Source organism: Pristiophorus japonicus, chromosome 11 (assembly GCF_044704955.1).
Source record: "Pristiophorus japonicus isolate sPriJap1 chromosome 11, sPriJap1.hap1, whole genome shotgun sequence".
NCBI classification, from domain to species: Eukaryota; Metazoa; Chordata; class Chondrichthyes; family Pristiophoridae; genus Pristiophorus; species Pristiophorus japonicus.
Genome location: NC_091987.1, coordinates 145,285,357 through 145,303,065, shown reverse-complemented (window position 1 = coordinate 145,303,065; position 17,709 = coordinate 145,285,357). Strand labels below are relative to the sequence as shown.

Genomic DNA, 17,709 nt, shown 5'->3' with positions numbered 1-17,709 from the left:
TCCAGGATGGTATGTTGCCTCCCTGGTGCAAGGGTCAAGAATGTCTCGGAGCGGGTGCAGGACATTCTGAAAAGGGAGGGTGAACAGCCAGTTGTCGTGGTGCACATTGGTACCAACGATATAGGTAAAAAAAAGGGATGAGGTCCTACGAGACGAATTTAAGGAGCTAGGAGCTAAATTAAAAAGTAGGACCTCAAAAGTAGTCATCTTGGGGTTGCTACCAGTGCCACGTGCTAGTCAGAGTAGGAATCGCAGGATAGCTCAGATGAATATGTGGCTTGAGCAGTGGGGCAGCAGGGAGGGATTCAAATTCCTGGGGCATTGCTACCGGTTCTGGGGAGGAGGGACCAGTACAAACCGGACGGTCTGCACCTAGGCAGGACCGGAACCAATGTCCTAGGGGGAGTGTTTGCTAGTGCTGTTGGGGAGGAGTTAAACTAATATGGCAGGGGGATGGGAACCAATGCAGGGAGACAGAGGGAAACAATATGGAGACAAAAGCAAAAGGCAGAAAGGAGATGAGTAAAAGTGGAGGGCAGAGAAATCCAAGGCAAAAAACAAAAAGGGCCACTGTACAGCAAAATTCTAAAGGGTCAAAGTGTAATAAAAAGGCAAGCAGGATTCAGAACCCAGGAGAGGGCTCTGAGCTAGTTAGAGTGGGTGAGAGCTCAGATGAACAGGACCCCAAGAAAGAATACAAAAGGCAGGAGGCAATAGAGCAGAGTAGCACTGGGGTAAGTGTAAACCACAAGGTGATAGGAAGGGACAATATGTATGAATATAAAGGGGCTGCAGGAGGGGTCAAAACTAAAAATCATGGTTTAAAAACTAGTATTAAAACACTCTACCTAAACGCACGCAGCATTCAAAATAAAGTAAATGAGTTGACGGCACAAATCATTACAAATGGGTATGATTTGGTGGCCATTACAGAAAAGTGGTTGCAGTGGGGCCAAGACTGGGAATTAAACATACAGGGGTATCTGACAATTCGGAAAGATAGACAAGAAGGAAAAGGAGGTGGGGTAGCTCTGTTAATAAAGGATGATATCAGGGCAGTTGTGAGAGACGATATTGGCTCTAATGAACAAAATGTTGAATCACTGTGGGTGGAGATTAGAGATAGTAAGGGGAAAAAGTCACTGGTGGGTGTAGTTTATAGGCCCCCAAATAATAACTTCACGGTGGGGCGGGCAATAATCAAGGGAATAATGGAGGCATGTGAAAAAGGAACGGCAGTAATCATGGGGGATTTTAACCTACATATCGATTGGTCAAATCAAATCGCACGGGGTAGCCTGGAGGAGGAATTCATGGAATGCATACGGGATTGTTTCTTAGAACAGTATGTTACAGAACCTACAAGGGAGCAAGCTATCTTAGATCTGGTCCTGTGTAATGAGACAGGAATAATAAACGATCTCCTAGCAAAAGATCCTCTCGGAATGAGTGATCACAGTATGGTTGAATTTGTAATACAGATTGAGGGTGAGGAATTAGTGTCTCAAACGAGCGTACTATGCTTAAACAAAGGGGACTACAGTGGGATGAGGGCAGAGTTGGCTAAAGTAGACTGGAAACACAGACTAAACGGTGGCACAATTGAGGAACAGTGGAGGACTTTTAAGGAGCTCTTTCATAGTGCTCAACAAAAATATATTCAAGTGAAAAAGGGCGGTAAAAGAAGGGAATAACCAGCCGTGGATAACCAAGGAAATAAAGGAGAGTATCAAATTAAAAACCAATGCGTATAAGGTGACCAAGGTTAGTAGGAAACTAGAAGATTGGGAAAATTTTAAACGACAGCAAAGAATGACTAAGAAAGCAATAAAGAAAGGAAAGATAGATTACGAAAGTAAACTTGCGCAAAACATAAAAACAGATAGTAAAAGCTTTTACCGATATATAAAACGGAAAAGAGTGACGAAAGTAAATGTTGGTCCCTTAGATGATGAGAAGGGGGATTTAATAATGGGAAATGTGGAAATGGCTAGGACCTTAAACAATTATTTCCTTCGGTCTTCACAGTGGAAGACACAAAAACCATGCCAAAAATTGCTGGTCACGGGAATGTGAGAAGGGAGGACCTTGAGATAATCACTATCACTAGGGGGGTAGTGCTGGACAGGCTGATGGGACTCAAGGTAGACAAGTCCCCTGGTCCAGATGAAATGCATCCCAGGGAATTAAAAGAGATGGCGGAAGTTATATTAAATGTATTCGTTATAATCTACCAAAATTCTCTGGACTCTGGGGAGGTGCCAGCAGATTGGAAAGCAGCTAATGTAACGCCTCTGTTTAAAAAAGGGGGCAGACAAAAGGCAGCTAACTGTAGGCTGGTTAGTTTATCATCTGTAGTGGGGAAAATGCTTGAAGCTATCATTAAGGAAGAAATAGCGGGACATCTAGATAGGAATAGTGCAATCAAGCAGACGCAACATGGATTCATGAAGGAGAAATCATGTTTAACTAATTTACTGGAATTCTTTGAGGATATAACGAGCATGATGGATAGAGGTGTACCGATGGATATGGTGTATTTAGATTTCCAAAAGGCATTCGATAAGGTGCCACACAAAAGGTTACTGCAAAAGATAAAGGTACATGGTGTCAGCAGAAATGTATTAGCATGGATAGAGAATTGGCTGGCAAACAGAAAGCAGAGTCGGATAAATGGGTCCTTTTCGGATTGGAAATCGGTGGTTAGTGGTGTGCCACAGGGATCGGTGCTGGGACCACAACTGTTTATAATATACATAGATGACCTGGAAGAGGGGACAGAGTGTAGTGTAACAAAATTTGCAGATGACACAAAGATTAGTGGGAAAGTGGGTTGTGTAGAGGACACAGAGGCTGCAAAGAGATTTAGATAGGTTAAGCGAATGGGCTAAGGTTTGGCAGATGGAATACAATGTCGGAAAATGTGAGGTCATCCACCTTGGGAAAAAACAGTAAAAGGGAATATTATTTGGATGGGGAGAAATTACAACATGCTGCGGTGCAGAGGGACCTGGGGGTCCTTGTGCATGAATCCCAAAAAGTTAGTTTGCGGGTGCAGCGGGTAATCAGGAAGGCAAATGGAATGTTGGCCTTCATTCCGAGAGGGATGGAGTACAAAAGCAGGGAGGTCCTGCTGCAACTGTACAAGGTATTGTTGAGGCCGCACCTGGAGTACTGCATGCAGTTTTGGTCACCTTACTTAAGGAAGGATATACTAGCTTTGGAGGGGGTACAGAGACGATTCACTAGGCTGATTCCGGAGATGAGAGGGTTACCTTATGATGATAGATTGAGTAGACTGGGTCTTTACTCGTTGGAGTTCAGAAGGATGAGGGGTGATCTTATAGAAACATTTAAAATAATGAAAGGGATAGACAAGATAGAGGCAGAGAGGTTGTTTCCACTGGTCGGGGAGACTAGAACTAGGGGGCACAGCCTCAAAATATGGGGGAGCCAATTTAAAACCGAGTTGAAAAGGAATTTCTTCTCCCAGAGGGTTGTGAATCTGTGGAATTTTCTGCTCAAGGAAGCAGTTGAGACTAGCTCATTGAATGTATTCAAATCACAGATAGATAGATTTTTAACCAATAAGGGAATTAAGGGTTACGGGGAGCGGGCGTGTAAGTGGAGCCGAGTCCACGGCCAGATCAGCCATGATCTTGTTGAATGGCGGAGCAGGCTCAAGGGGCTAGATGGCCTACTCCTGGTCCTAATTCTTATGTTCTTACACTCCTGAGTAAGATATAAGGAAAAGCAAGTCAGCTGATAAATAATCTCTCTCACCTCCAGCCTCCAACCCCCTCTCACTAATGCAACATTGCTTATTTGTTTTATCACACTGCTCCTGTGACGTGCCTTGGGATGTTTTTCCATGTTAAAGGCGCCATATAAATGCAAGTTGTTGTATGTAAACCGATCAGCTGTAATTACGCTCTCCTTCCAGTGGTGGCATTGCAGTACCGTCACTGACAGGAGACAGTATTTACGGCGTCACATACATTTTGATTTATTTTTGAATAATTTACTTGTCTAGCATTTCCAGGGAATTCTGCACTCTTAGGGCTAGGTCGCTGATTGCAGTGTGGGTAGGCATAGCAGGAGGGGCAAAGGAGCGGCAAGAGTCCGTCGAGGGAAGTGACCGGGGCCCAGGAGAGGCGCGAGTTCGGGGTCAGAAGGGGCAAGGACCCAGGGGCAGCACGGGCCAGCCCACACTGCGATATGCGTGCGCGCTCGGTCTGTGCAGCAGAACTGGTCTCCAGTTGTCTTGGTTAATCCTTGCCACTGGACCAAGACCTAGCTCTGTCAAGCCCATGTGGTGGCTGCTGTGCAACGGCCACCACACGTTAAAAAAAATCCACGCACAGGCGGCTTCCACCCTTCAAGATGTAGTTCGGGACCTGGAATATTAGGCCCTTCATTGAAACAACTGTGAACTCATCCCTTTTTGGCGTGGAAGCAAGTCATCCTCGATACGAGGGACTGCCTATGATGATGATCATTAGTAGTCTTTTGAACCTTACAGATTTTAAATACACCATCGTACACACTTTTCCTCCTTTCAGTTGTATTGAAATCAAACTCACTGCAGTCTCTAACCCAATTTAGCTCAGTAGCACTCTTGCCTCAGGTTCAGAAGGTTGTGGTTTCAAGTCCCACTCCAGAGACGGGAGCACAGAATCTAGGCTGACACAAGAAATAGGAGCAGGAGTAGGCCATACAGCCCCTCGAGCCTGCTCCGCCATTTAATAAGATCATGGCTGATTTGATCATGGACTCAGCTCCACTTCCCTGCTCGCTCCCCATATCCCCTTATCGGTTAAGAAACTGTCCATCTCTGTCTTAAATTTATTCAATGTCCCAGATTCCACAGCTCTCTGAAGCAGTGAATTTCACAGATTTACAACCCTCAGAGAAGAAATTTCTCCTCATCTCAGTTTTAAATGGGAGGCCCCTTATTCTAAGATCGTGCCCTCTAGTTCTAGTCTCCCCCATCAGTGGAAGCATCCTCTCTGCATCGACCTTGTCAAGCCCCCTCATAATCTTGTACATTTTGATAAGATCATCTCTCATGCTTCTGAATTCCAATGAGTAGAGGCCCAACCTACTCAACCTTTCCTCATAAATCAACCTCCTCATCTCCGGAATCAACCTAGTGAACCTTCTCTGAACTGCCTTCAAAGCAAGTATTTCCTTTCGTAAATATGGAAACCAAAACGGTACGCAGTACTCCAGGTGTGGCCTCACCAATACCCCGTATAGCTGTAGCAAGACATTCCTGCTTTTATACGCCAACCCGTTTGCAATAAAGGCCAATGCAATCAAGATTCCATTGGCCTTCCTGATCACTTGCTGTATCTGCATACTAACCTTTTGTGTTTCATGCACAAGTACCCCCAGGTCCCACTGTACGGCAGCACTTTGCAATCTTTCTCCATTTAAGTAATAACTTGCTCTTTGATTTTTTTCTGCCAAAGTGCATGACCTCACACTTTCCAACATTATATGCCATCTGCCAAATTTTTGCCCACTCACTTAGCCTGTCTATGTCCTTTTGCAGATTTTTTGGGTCCTCCTCACATTGCTTTTCCTCCCAATTGTGTATCGTCAACAAACTTGGCTACGTTACACTCGGTTGCTTTTTCCAAATCGTTAATATAGATTGTAAATAGTTGGGGTTCCAGCACTGATCCCTGCGGCGCCCCACTAGTTACTGATTGCCAACCCGAGAATGAACCATTTATCACGACTGTTTTCTGTTCATTAGCCAATCCTCTATCCGTGCTAATATATTACCCCCAACCCCATGAACTTTTATTTTGTGCAGTAACCTTTTATGTGGTAACTTGTGAAATGCCTTCTGGAAGTCCAAATACACAACTGGTTCCCCTTTATCCACCGTCTTCGTTACACCATCAAAGAATTCCAGCATGACTTCCCCTTCATAAATCCATACTGACTCTACCTAACCGAATTTTGGTTTTCCAAATATACTGCTACAGATTCTTTAATAATGGACTCCAACATTTTCCCAACCATAGATGTTAGGCTAACTGGTCTATAGTTTCCTGCTTTTTTAAATAGTGGCGTTACATTTGCAGTTTTCCAAGGGAGCGCTACACTGTCAGAGGTGCCTTCTTTCTGATGTGACATTAACCCAGGGCCCCGTTTGCTCTCTCAGGTGGATGTAAAAGATTCAATAGCACTATTCCGAGAAGAGCAGGGGAGTTCTCCCCGGTGTCCTGGTCAATATTTATCCCTCAACCAACACCACTGAAATAGATTATCTGGTCATTAATCACACTGCTATTTATGAGTCCTTGCTGTGTGCAAATTGGCTGCTGTGTTTGGCTACAAAATAAAGATTGCACTTAAAAGGTACTTACTTGGCTGTGAAGTGCTTTGTGTCGTTGTGGAAGAAGTTATATAAATGCAAAGTTGTTCTTCTTTCCCAGGATCTCAAAACTATAGAACGGTTGGCCTCTCGGCCTTTCCTTCCTGCTACAATCTGTCAGGTTTTAAACTTAGCTTAGTGTCACCCTAGCCTTCTCTTTTTAACCTTGGTGGTATCCTGCATTGAGCCTATGTCATCATACTTTCTCAAATAAATAAAAATACTTCACACTGGAGCAGGATGGAATCCGATCCCAGGCATGTCACTTTACTTCAAAATAAGTAGGATTCAAGTTACGATAACAAGTGACTTTTTCTGGTCTTTGCTTACGGAAAAATGAAAGTGTACAAACTTTCTATTCACAGACAACGTTATGCTCATTTTATACAGCTCCTAGTCTATCTCCTATGGCATGGTATGCAGAGAGTCAAGGCCACCCTGTGCAGAGTTGATGAGATTTATCTCAATGCTCCCAAAGAATGTGATGACAGTGCTCGGTAAAACAGTGAACACAGGCTTCTATACACAGTAACGTGGAGATTCAAAAACAATGAATAAACTGAGTACTTAATGTATTAAACACTATACAATCATAACAGAAACACAGCACCCACATAAACCGACACAATCAACATGCATCACGAAGTGACAACAAAAAGATACTGATGAACATTATAGCAAAGCTAAGTAAAGAAGATAGACTTGGATTTATATAGCACCTTTCACAACCACCGGACATCTCAAAGCGCTTTACAGCCAATGAAGTACTTTTGAAGTGTAGTCACTGTTGTAATGTGGGAAACGGGGCAGCCGCACAAGATAATGACCAGATAATATGTTTGTTATGTTGATTGAGGGATAAATATTGGCCAGGACACCGGGGATAACTCCCTTGCTCTTCTTCAAAATAATGACATGGGATTTTTTACATCCACTTGAGGGCGCAGACGGGGCCTCGGTTTAACGTCTCATCCGAAAGACGGCACCTCCGACAGTGCAGCGCTCTCTCAGCACTGCACTGGAGTGTCAGCCTAGATTTTTTTTGTGGAGTGGGACTTGAACCCACAGTCTTCAGACTCAGAGGCGAGAGTGCTACCCACTGAGCCACAGCTGACACAAATAGGCATCAGTGAATTACTAAATTAATGGAGCTATGGGTACCACTGAATCAATAAACATAGTGCAGCAGCAAATTAATAAATTGAGACCACCATGAGCACTAATTCAAACAACTGACAGAGAAAATGGCACCAATGCATGGAGAAGTAGGCAGCTGTGAATCAATAAATTCAGAGAGCAGCAGGCACACCAAATCAATAAAATATTGAAACAGCGGGCGTCTCTGAATTAATGAAGCAACAGGCAGAAGTAAATCAATAAATTCACAGAACATTGGGCAAACCAAATCAATGAGGTGCACACTGACAATGCAATAAATTAATAAAGCAGCAGGTACCTGTAAATTAATAAATACATAAAGTAAACCCACCATCAATCTAACAGGTTAATGAAGCACCAAGCAGCACTGAATACGTTCATAGAACAGCAGGCATACTAATAAATCAATGAATTAATAGAACAACAGACACCAGTGAATTAATACTTGCTTCTGAGCTATACTGCTGCTGCTTCCTGCCACTAACTAATTCTCATCCTTTTAACCAATTTACTTTTCAAAGTGATATGAACAATTATACCACAAAGGTAAAATACTAAAGGCTCTTTTGCTAAAAAGTGCCTTAATAATAGTTAATAATAGAGAAGTGACAGGGATTCAAGAGCAAGTGTAATCTTCGGGTGAAGCGGAGTTAAAGAGCGAGGTATTCTTAGACCAGAGCACACAGACAATATTCAGTCCATATTGTAAAAACTTGCATTATGTCCTATTTATATTTCCACTATAATATTCTATGCCCAATTATCTCCCACCTTCCAACCCCGCTTCGCCTGGAGACTGCACGAGTCTTGACTCCTTGTGTGGAACGCCACAGGAGATTGACTCGTAAGTGGGGAATAAAACAACAGAGACAGCAAATAACATTCAACACTCGCTGAAAAATACAGTAAACTCCCTATCTCTGTAACCCCCTCCAGCCCTGCAACTCTCACCAGACTGATTCCTAGGATGGGGGGATTGTCCTGTGAGGAGAGATTGAGTAGACTAGGCCTACATTCGAGAGTTTAGAAGAATGAGAGATGATCTCACTGAAACATACACAATTATTACAGGGCTTGACGGGGTAGATGCAGGGAAAATATTTCCTCTGGCTGGGGAGTCTAGAACCAGGAGTCACAGTCTCAGAATAAGGGGTCGGCCATATAGGACTGAGATCAGAAGAAACTTCTTCACTCAAAGGGTGGTGAATCTTTGGAATTCTCTACCCCATAGTGCTGTGGAGGCTCAGTTGTTGAGCATATTCAAGACAGAGATTGATAGATTTTTGGATATTAAGGGAATCAAGGGATATGGGCATTAGTGCAGGAAAGTGGAGTTGAGGTAGAAGATCAGCCATGATCTCATTGAATGGCGGAGCAGGCTCGAGGGGCCGAATGGCCAACTCCTGCTCCTATTTCTTATGTTCTTATGTAGAACTCTGCATTCCTCCAATTGTTGTGCCTTCCACCACCTCGGCCCTGAAATTCCCTTTGTAAACCTCTCTCTCCTCCTTTAAGATGTTCCATAAAATCTACCTCTTTGACCAAGCTTTTGGTCATCTGACCCAGTATCTCATGTCAGACTTGGCGTTTGGATATTAAGGGAATCAAGTATTATGGGGATGGTGCAGGAAAGTGGAATTCAGGTTGAAGATCAGCCATGATCTTATTGAATGGCGGAGCAGGCTCGAGGGGCCAAATGGCCTGCTCCTGCTATATTTCTTATGTTCGTCAGACTACGCTCCTGTATTATGTGGAGCGGCGAGGTCTGGGCGAAGGAGCAGCAAGAGATTGTAGAGGGATGTGATCGGGGCCCAGGAGAGGCGCGAGTTCAGGGCCCAGAAGAGGCGAGGGCCCAGGGGCAGCACTGGCCAGCCCACACTGCTATATGTGCGCGCACTAGGTTCGTGCAGCAAAGCAGGTCTCCAGTCGTCTTGGGTAACCCTTCCCACTGGACCAAGACCTAGCTCTGTCAAGCCCGTGTGGTGGCTGGTGTGCAACGGTCACCATACGTTAAAAAAATTCACGCACAGGCGGCTTCCACCCTTCAAGATTTAGTTTGGAACCTGGAATTTTAGGTCCTTCATTGAAACACCTATGAACTTTTTGACGTAGAAGCAAGTCATCCTCAACTCGAGGGACTGCCTATGATGATGATGATATAAATCCTAAATTATATAAATGAACTTTGTTGTTTACCCTCCATATGAGCAAAACGTTTGAATGACATTTACCCACCCTGCTCCAATATCTCAACCCCTTTTCCTTCATCTATTGCTTCAACATCATTCCTATGGTGCAGAACCAAAACCTGCCCACAGTGCTGCAGCTGATGGATAATATAGTCAGAGACACAACACAACACATTACACAGCGACCCCGGTAAACTGACGCCAAAGGCCGGCAGGCGAGAGGCCAGCGGGCCCTTAACATGACCGGCCGCTCCTTTCCACCTGTAACAAGGGCCCCAAGCTGCAGCTCCCTGTCTGAGACTCTGCCACCTGTAACAAGGGCCCCAGCTCCGTCTGGGACACTGCTACCTGTAACAAGGGCCCCAGGCTGCAGCTCCCTGTCTGAGACCCTGCCACCTGTAACAAGGGCCCCAGGCTGCAGCTCCCTGTCTGGGACACTGCCACCTATAACAAGGGCCCCTGGCTGCAGCTCCCTGTCTGGGACCTTGCCACCGGCGGCTGGAAGCGAGCAGCAAGACTTGCATTTATATAGCACCTTTCACGACCACCGGACGTCTCAAAGCGCTTTACAGCCAATGAAGTACTTTTGAAGTGTAGTCACTATTGTAATGTGGGAAATGCAGCAGCCAATTCGTGCACAAGCAAGCTCCCACAAACAGCAATGTGGTAATGTGCAGATAATCTGTTTATTTTTGTTGCGTTGATTGAGGGACACCGGGAATAGCTCCCCTGCTCTTCGAAATAGTGCCATGGGGTCTTTTACATCCACCTGAGAGAGCAGATGGGGCCTCAGTTTAATGCCTCATCCAAAAGAAGGCACTTCTGACATTGTGGCACTCCCTCAGCACTGCACTGGAGTGTTAGCCTAGATTTTTTTATGCTCAGGTCCCTGGAGTGGGACGAGAACCTACAACCTTATGACTCAGAGGCGAGTGTGCGACCCACTGAGCCACAGCAGCACATCAAAAGGCTCCACCGGCTCAGGAACCAGTCTGAGGGTGATTACATAAGCAATCGGAATGGGAGTAGGCCATTTGGGCCCTCGAGCCTGCTGATTTGATCTTGGCCTCAACTCCACTTCCTGCCTGCACCCCATAACACTTGACTCTCTTGTAGTTCAAAAATCTGTCTATCTCCACCTTAAATATATTCAATGACACCCCCCCCCCCCCCCCCGCCATCTCCACAGCTCTGTGGGGTGGAGAATTCCAAAGAGTCACAGCCCTCCGAGAATTGGGCCACCACTTATTCTTAAACTATGGTCCCCAGTTCTAGACTCCTCCACAAGGGGAAACATCCTCTCAGCCTCTACTCTGTCAAACCCCCTCAGACTCTTATACATTTCAATAAGATCACCTCTCAGTCGTCTAAACTTCAATGAGTATAGGCCCAACCTTTCTTCATAAGACAAACCTTCATCTCAGGAATCAACCTCGTGAACCTTCTCTGATCGACCTCTAATACAAGTATATCCCTCCCTAAATAAGGAGACCAAAACTGTACGCAGAACTCCAGGTGTGGTCTCACCAACGCCCTGTACAGGACTTCCCTTATTTAGACCCATCCCCCTTGCACCCCGGATCTCCGTCACTCACCCCACCGGGTCTCAGACATCCACACCCTGGGTCTCAGGCACTACCCCACACCAGCACACCACCCCACCCCGGGTCACACACACAAACTCCCCACAACCAGGTCACACACACACAATCGCCACCCCGGTTCTCTCGCACACACTCCCCACTTACCGGGTCTCTCGCGCGCACACACACATACACACACACTCTCCTCTCCCCTCCGCCCGGTCACCAACCAGGTCACACTCACTCACACTCCCTACCCCGGGTCACACTCACACTCAGACACACACACACAAACACACACACACACACACACAGAACCCTCCCAGGTCACACTCACACATGCACTCCCCACCTGCGTCACATACACACACACTCCCCACCCCGGGTCACACACACACACACACTCCCCACCCCGCGTGTCTCACACACACACACACACACACACACACACACACACACACACACACACACTCCCCACCCCGCGTCACTCACACACGCACTCCCCACCCGCGTCACACTCCCCAACCCGGGTCACACACACACACACACTCCCCACCCCGGGTCACACACACACACACACTCGCCACCCCGGGTCACACATACTCCCCCACACCACCCTGGGTCACACACACACAATCCCCGTCCCGGGTCACTCTCTCACACTCACACACACACACACCCCCCGGGGTCTCACACTCCCACTCCCCCACCCGGTCACACTCACTCACACTCCCCCACCCGGTCACACTCACTCACACCACCGCCCCCCCCAACCCGGTCACACTCACTCACACTCCCCCCCCCGCCCCACTCACTCACACTCCCCCTCCCCCGTCACACTCACTCACACTCGCCCCCCCACCCCCACCCCGGTCACACTCACTCACACTCCACCTCCCCCGGTCACACCCACTCACACTCCACCCCCACCCGGTCACACTCACTCACACTTCCCCCCACCCGGTCACACTCACTCACACTTCTCCCCCACCACCCCCACACTCACTCACACTCCCCCCACCCACACTCCCCCCCCCCCCCACCCACACTCCCCCCCCCACCCACACTCCCCCCCCCCCACCCACACTCACTCACACTTCCCCCCCCCCACCCACACTCACTCACACTTCCCCCCCCCCCCCACCCACCCACACTCACACTTCCCCCCCCCCCCACCCACCCACACTCACTCACACTCCCCCCCACCCTCCCACCCACCCACACTCACTCACACTCCCCCCCACCCACCCACCCTCACTCACACTCCCCCCCACCCACCCACACTCCCACACACTCTCCCACCCCCCACCCACCCACTCCCCCATCCACACACTCTCCCACCCCCCACCCACCCACACACTCACTCTCCCACCCACACTCCACCCACCCACACACTCTACCCACCCACACACCCCCCCCCCACCCACTCTACCCACCCACACACCCCCCCCCCACCCACTCTACCCACCCACACACACCCCCCCCACCCACTCTACCCACCCACACACACCCCCCCCACCCACTCTACCCACCCACACACACCCCCCCCACCCACTCTCACACCCACACACACCCCCCCCACCCACTCTCACACCCACACACACCCCCCCCCACCCACACACACCCCCCCCCACCCACACACACCCCCCCCCACCCACACACACCCCCCCCCACCCACACACACCCCCCCCCCACCCACACACACCCCCCCCCCACCCACACACACTTCCCCCCCCCCACCCACACACACCCTTCCCCCCCCCCACCCACCCACACACACCCCACCCACCCACACACACCCCACCCACCCACACACACCCCACCCACCCACACACACTCTTCCCCCCCCCACCCACACACACCCTTCCCCCCCCCCCACCCACCCACACCCTTCCCCCCCCCCCACCCACCCACACACACTCTTCCCCCCCCCCACCCACACACACCCCACCCACCCACACCCCACCCACCCACACTCTTCCCCCCCCCCACCCACGCACACCCCACCCACCCACACACACCCCACCCACCCACACACACTCTTCCCCCCCCCCACCCACACACACCCCACCCACCCACACACACTCTTCCCCCCCCCACCCACAACACTCTTCCCCCCCCCCACCCACACTCTTCCCCCCACCCACCCACACACACTCTTCCCCCCACCCACCCATACACACTTCCCCCCCCCCACCCACCCATACACACTTCCCCCCCCCCACCCACCCATACACACTTCCCCCCCCCCACCCACCCATACACACTTCCCCCCCCACCCACCCACACTTCCCCCCCCACCCACCCATACACACTCCCCCCCCCACCCACCCATACACACTTCCCCCCCCCCACCCATACACACTTCCCCCCCCCACCCACCCACCCATACACACTTCCCCCCCCCCCCACCCACCCATACACACTTCCCCCCCCCCCCACCCACCCATACACACTTCCCCCCCCCACCCATACACACTTCCCCCCCCCACCCACCCACCCATACACACTTCCCCCCCCCCCCACCCACCCATATACACTTCCCCCCCCCCCCACCCACCCATATACACTTCCCCCCCCCCCACCCACCCATACACACTTCCCCCCCCCCACCCACCCATACACACTTCCCCCCCCCCCACCCACCCATACACACTTCCCCCCCCACCCACCCACACTTCCCCCCCCACCCACCCATACACACTCCCCCCCCCACCCACCCATACACACTCCCCCCCCCACCCACCCATACACACTCCCCCCCCCACCCACCCATACACACTCCCCCCCCCACCCACCCATACACACTCCCCCCCCCACCCACCCATACACACTTCCCCCCCCCCCCCACCCACCCATACACACTTCCCCCCCCCCCCACCCACCCATACACACTTCCACCCCCCCCCACCCACCCATACACACTTCCACCCCCCCCCACCCACCCATACACACTTCCCCCCCCCCACCCACCCATACACACTTCCCTCCCCCCCCCCCCCCACCCACCCATACACACTTCCCTCCCCCCACCCCCCCACCCACCCATACACACTTCCCCCCCCCCCCACCCACCCATACACACTTTCTCCCCCCCACCCACCCACCCATACACACTTTCCCCCCCACCCACCCATACACACTTTCCCCCCCACCCACCCATACACACTTCACCCACCCCCCCCCCCACCCATACACACTTCACCCACCCCCCCCCCCCACCCATACACACTTCACCCACCCCCCCCCCCCACCCATACACACTTCACCCACCCCCCCCCCCCACCCATACACACTTTCCCCCCCACCCACCCATACACACTTTCCCCCCCACCCACCCATACACACTTCACCCACCCATACACACTTCCCCCCCCCACACACACACACACTTTCCCCCCCCCAACCCCACCCAGTCACACTCACCCACCCCCCACCCAGTCACACTCACACTCCCCCACCCCCAGTCCGGTCACACTCACTCACACTCACACACTCACACACACTCTCTCTCTCTCTCTCTCTCTCTCTCTCTTTCTCTTTTTTTTTCTCTCTCTCTCCACCCACCCCCGAGCATCACTCACTCACTTCACTCACTCACCCCTCCGGACGGTTCCAGTCTCCGAGCCGCGACTGAGCGGAAGCGGCCGTCTCCAGGGTGAGAGGTGAAGGGTCAGGGGTGCGGGTGTTTATTTCCGGTGGCGGCGTTGGGCTGTCCGCCCCCCTCACTCTCACAGTGCGCCGCCGCCGCACCAGCCCCACAGCCGAGGCCCGCCTCGCCCGGGGGATGCAGTAGCAGAGGAGCCGAAGCCGAAGCCGAAGCCGGGGACCGAGACCCCCCGAGTGAGCGGACAGTCAGCGAGACCGGGCCTGCTCGGCGGCTCCCCGCTCCGCCCGCCCTCACACACCGCCCGGGGGCCCGGGGCCGAGCGCAGCCGCCGTTGATGCTGCGGCCGGCGGCGCCCTGCGACAGCCCGCCCGAGGAGGAGCGGCCCGCTGATGTCAGCGCCCGCGGACACCCCAAGAAGAGAGTGCGGATAGCCGAGCCCAGCGAGACGGGGACCCGCGGCTCGCCGCCGGCCAAAGCCGACTCCCCGCAGCTGCCCCCGAGCGCCGCCCAGCCCGGGCACGGCAAGAAGCGAGTGCGGGAGGCGGCTGGCCCGGCACCGGCGGACCACGGCGGCATGGCGGAGGAGGGGCAGCGCAAGGCCAACTTCTCGGCGCTGCTCGGACACACCAATGGCCTGAGCAGGGCCGTGGGCCCCGGCGGCAAACCGGCCGCCTCCAGGAAACTGCTCATCAAGAACTTCAAAGGTGTGTGTGTCCCCGGGACCTTTCTCCCCCCGGCTTCCCCCCCCCCAATCATCTCTCTTTCCCCCCCCAATCATCTCTCTTTCCCCCCCCAATCATCTCTCTTTCCCCCCCCCCAATCATCTCTCTTTCCCCCCCCCAATCATCTCTCTTCCCCCCCCCCAATCATCTCTCTTTCCCCCCCCAATCATCTCTCTTTCCCCCCCCCCAATCATCTCTCTTTCCCCCCCCAATCATCTCTCTCCCCCCCCCCCCAATCATCTCTCTTCCCCCCCCAATCATCTCTCTTCCGCCCCCCCCAATCATCTCTCTTTCCCCCCCCCAATCATCTCTCTTTCCCCCCCCAATCATCTCTCTTTCCCCCCCCCAATCATCTCTCTTTCCCCCCCCAATCATCTCTCTTTCCCCCCCCAAATCATCTCTTTCCCCCCCAAATCATCTCTTCCCCCCCCATCATCTCTCTTCCCCCCCCCAATCATCTCTCTTCCCCCCCCCAATCATCTCTCTTCCCCCCCCCCCCAATCATCTCTCTTCCCCCCCCCCCAATCATCTCTCTTCCCCCCCCAATCATCTCTCTTCCCGCCCCCCAATCATCTCTCTTCCCCCCCCCCCAATCATCTCTCTTCCCCCCCCCCCAATCATCTCTCTTCCCCCCCCCCCAATCATCTCTCTTCCCCCCCCCCCAATCATCTCTCTTCCCCCCCCCCCCAATCATCTCTCTTCCCCCCCCCCCAATCATCTCTCTTCCCTCCCCCCCCAATCATCTCTCTTCCCCCCCCCCCCCAATCATCTCTCTTCCCCCCCCCCCCCAATCATCTCTCTTCCCCCCCCCCCCAATCATCTCTCTTCCCCCCCCCCAATCATCTCTCTTCCCCCCCCCCCAATCATCTCTCTTCCCCCCCCCAATCATCTCTCTTCCCCCCCCCCCAATCATCTCTCTTCCCCCCCCCCCAATCATCTCTCTTCCCCCCCGCCCCAATCATCTCTCTTCCCCCCCCCCAATCATCTCTCTTCCCCCCCCCCCATCATCTCTCTTCCCCCCCCCCATCATCTCTCTTCCCCCCCCCCCATCATCTCTCTTCCCCCCCCCCCCAATCATCTCTCTTCCCCCCCCCCCCCCAATCATCTCTCTTCCCCCCCCCCCCCAATCATCTCTCTTCCCCCCCCCCCCCAATCATCTCTCTTCCCCCCCCCCAATCATCTCTCTTCCCCCCCCAATCATCTCTCTTCCCCCCCCCCCAATCATCTCTCTTCCCCCCCCCCCAATCATCTCTCTTCCCCCCCCCCAATCATCTCTCTTCCCCCCCCCAATCATCTCTCTTCCCCCCCCCCAATCATCTCTCTTCCCCCCCCCCAATCATCTCTCTTCCCCCCCCCAATCATCTCTCTTCCCCCCCCCAATCATCTCTCTTCCCCCCCCCAATCATCTCTCTTCCCCCCCCCAATCATCTCTTCCCCCCCCCCCCAATCATCTCTCTTTCCCCCCCAATCATCTCTCTTCCCCCCCCCCCAATCATCTCTCTTCCCCCCCCCCCCCAATCATCTCTCTTCCCCCCCCCCCCCCCCAATCATCTCTCTTCCCCCCCCCCAATCATCTCTCTTCCCCCCCCCCCAATCATCTCTCTTCCCCCCCCCCAATCATCTCTCTTCCCCCCCCCAATCATCTCTCTTCCCCCCCCCAATCATCTCTCTTCCCCCCCCCAATCATCTCTCTTCCCCCCCCCCAATCATCTCTCTTCCCCCCCCCAATCATCTCTTCCCCCCCCTCCCCCCAATCATCTCTCTTTCCCCCCCAATCATCTCTCTTCCCCCCCCCCAATCATCTCTCTTCCCCCCCCCCAATCATCTCTCTCCCCCATCCCCAAATCATCTCTCTTCCCCCCCCCCCAATCATCTCTCTTCCCCCCCCCAATCATCTCTCTTCCCCCCCCCCCAATCATCTCTCTTCCCCCCCCCCCCCAATCATCTCTCTTCCCCCCCCCCCCCAATCATCTCTCTTCCACCCCCCCCCAATCATCTCTCTTCCACCCCCCCCCAATCATCTCTCTTCCACCCCCCCCCCAATCATCTCTCTTCC

At 52.4% G+C, this 17,709-nt stretch overlaps 2 protein-coding genes across 8 annotated transcripts in view; one reads left to right on the top strand and one right to left on the bottom strand.

The window, feature by feature from the left end:
• The window catches only part of pcid2 (PCI domain containing 2), an 89,128-nt gene extending 74,117 nt beyond the window's left edge, over nucleotides 1-15,011 (bottom strand). Inside the window, exon 1 of one of the 6 annotated variants that reach the window (XM_070894125.1) lies at nucleotides 14,923-15,011. The gene's annotated coding sequence lies outside the window, so the exon portion shown is untranslated. Of the gene's footprint in view, nucleotides 1-6,383; nucleotides 6,471-11,151; nucleotides 11,302-11,333; nucleotides 11,710-14,909 lie in introns of those variants that run through there. The other 5 variants (XM_070894126.1, XM_070894129.1, XM_070894130.1 and 2 more) reach the window with 5 other exon arrangements.
• Nucleotides 14,990-17,709, top strand: part of LOC139276317 (cullin-4A-like) — a 107,223-nt gene continuing 104,503 nt past the window's right edge. Inside the window, exon 1 of one of the 2 annotated variants that reach the window (XM_070894122.1) lies at nucleotides 14,990-15,635. In XM_070894122.1, the coding sequence (XP_070750223.1) occupies nucleotides 15,266-15,635 (370 nt within the window). In that variant the 5' untranslated portion in view covers nucleotides 14,990-15,265. The remainder of the gene's footprint in view (nucleotides 15,636-17,709) is intronic. The other variant, XM_070894124.1, reaches the window with a different exon arrangement.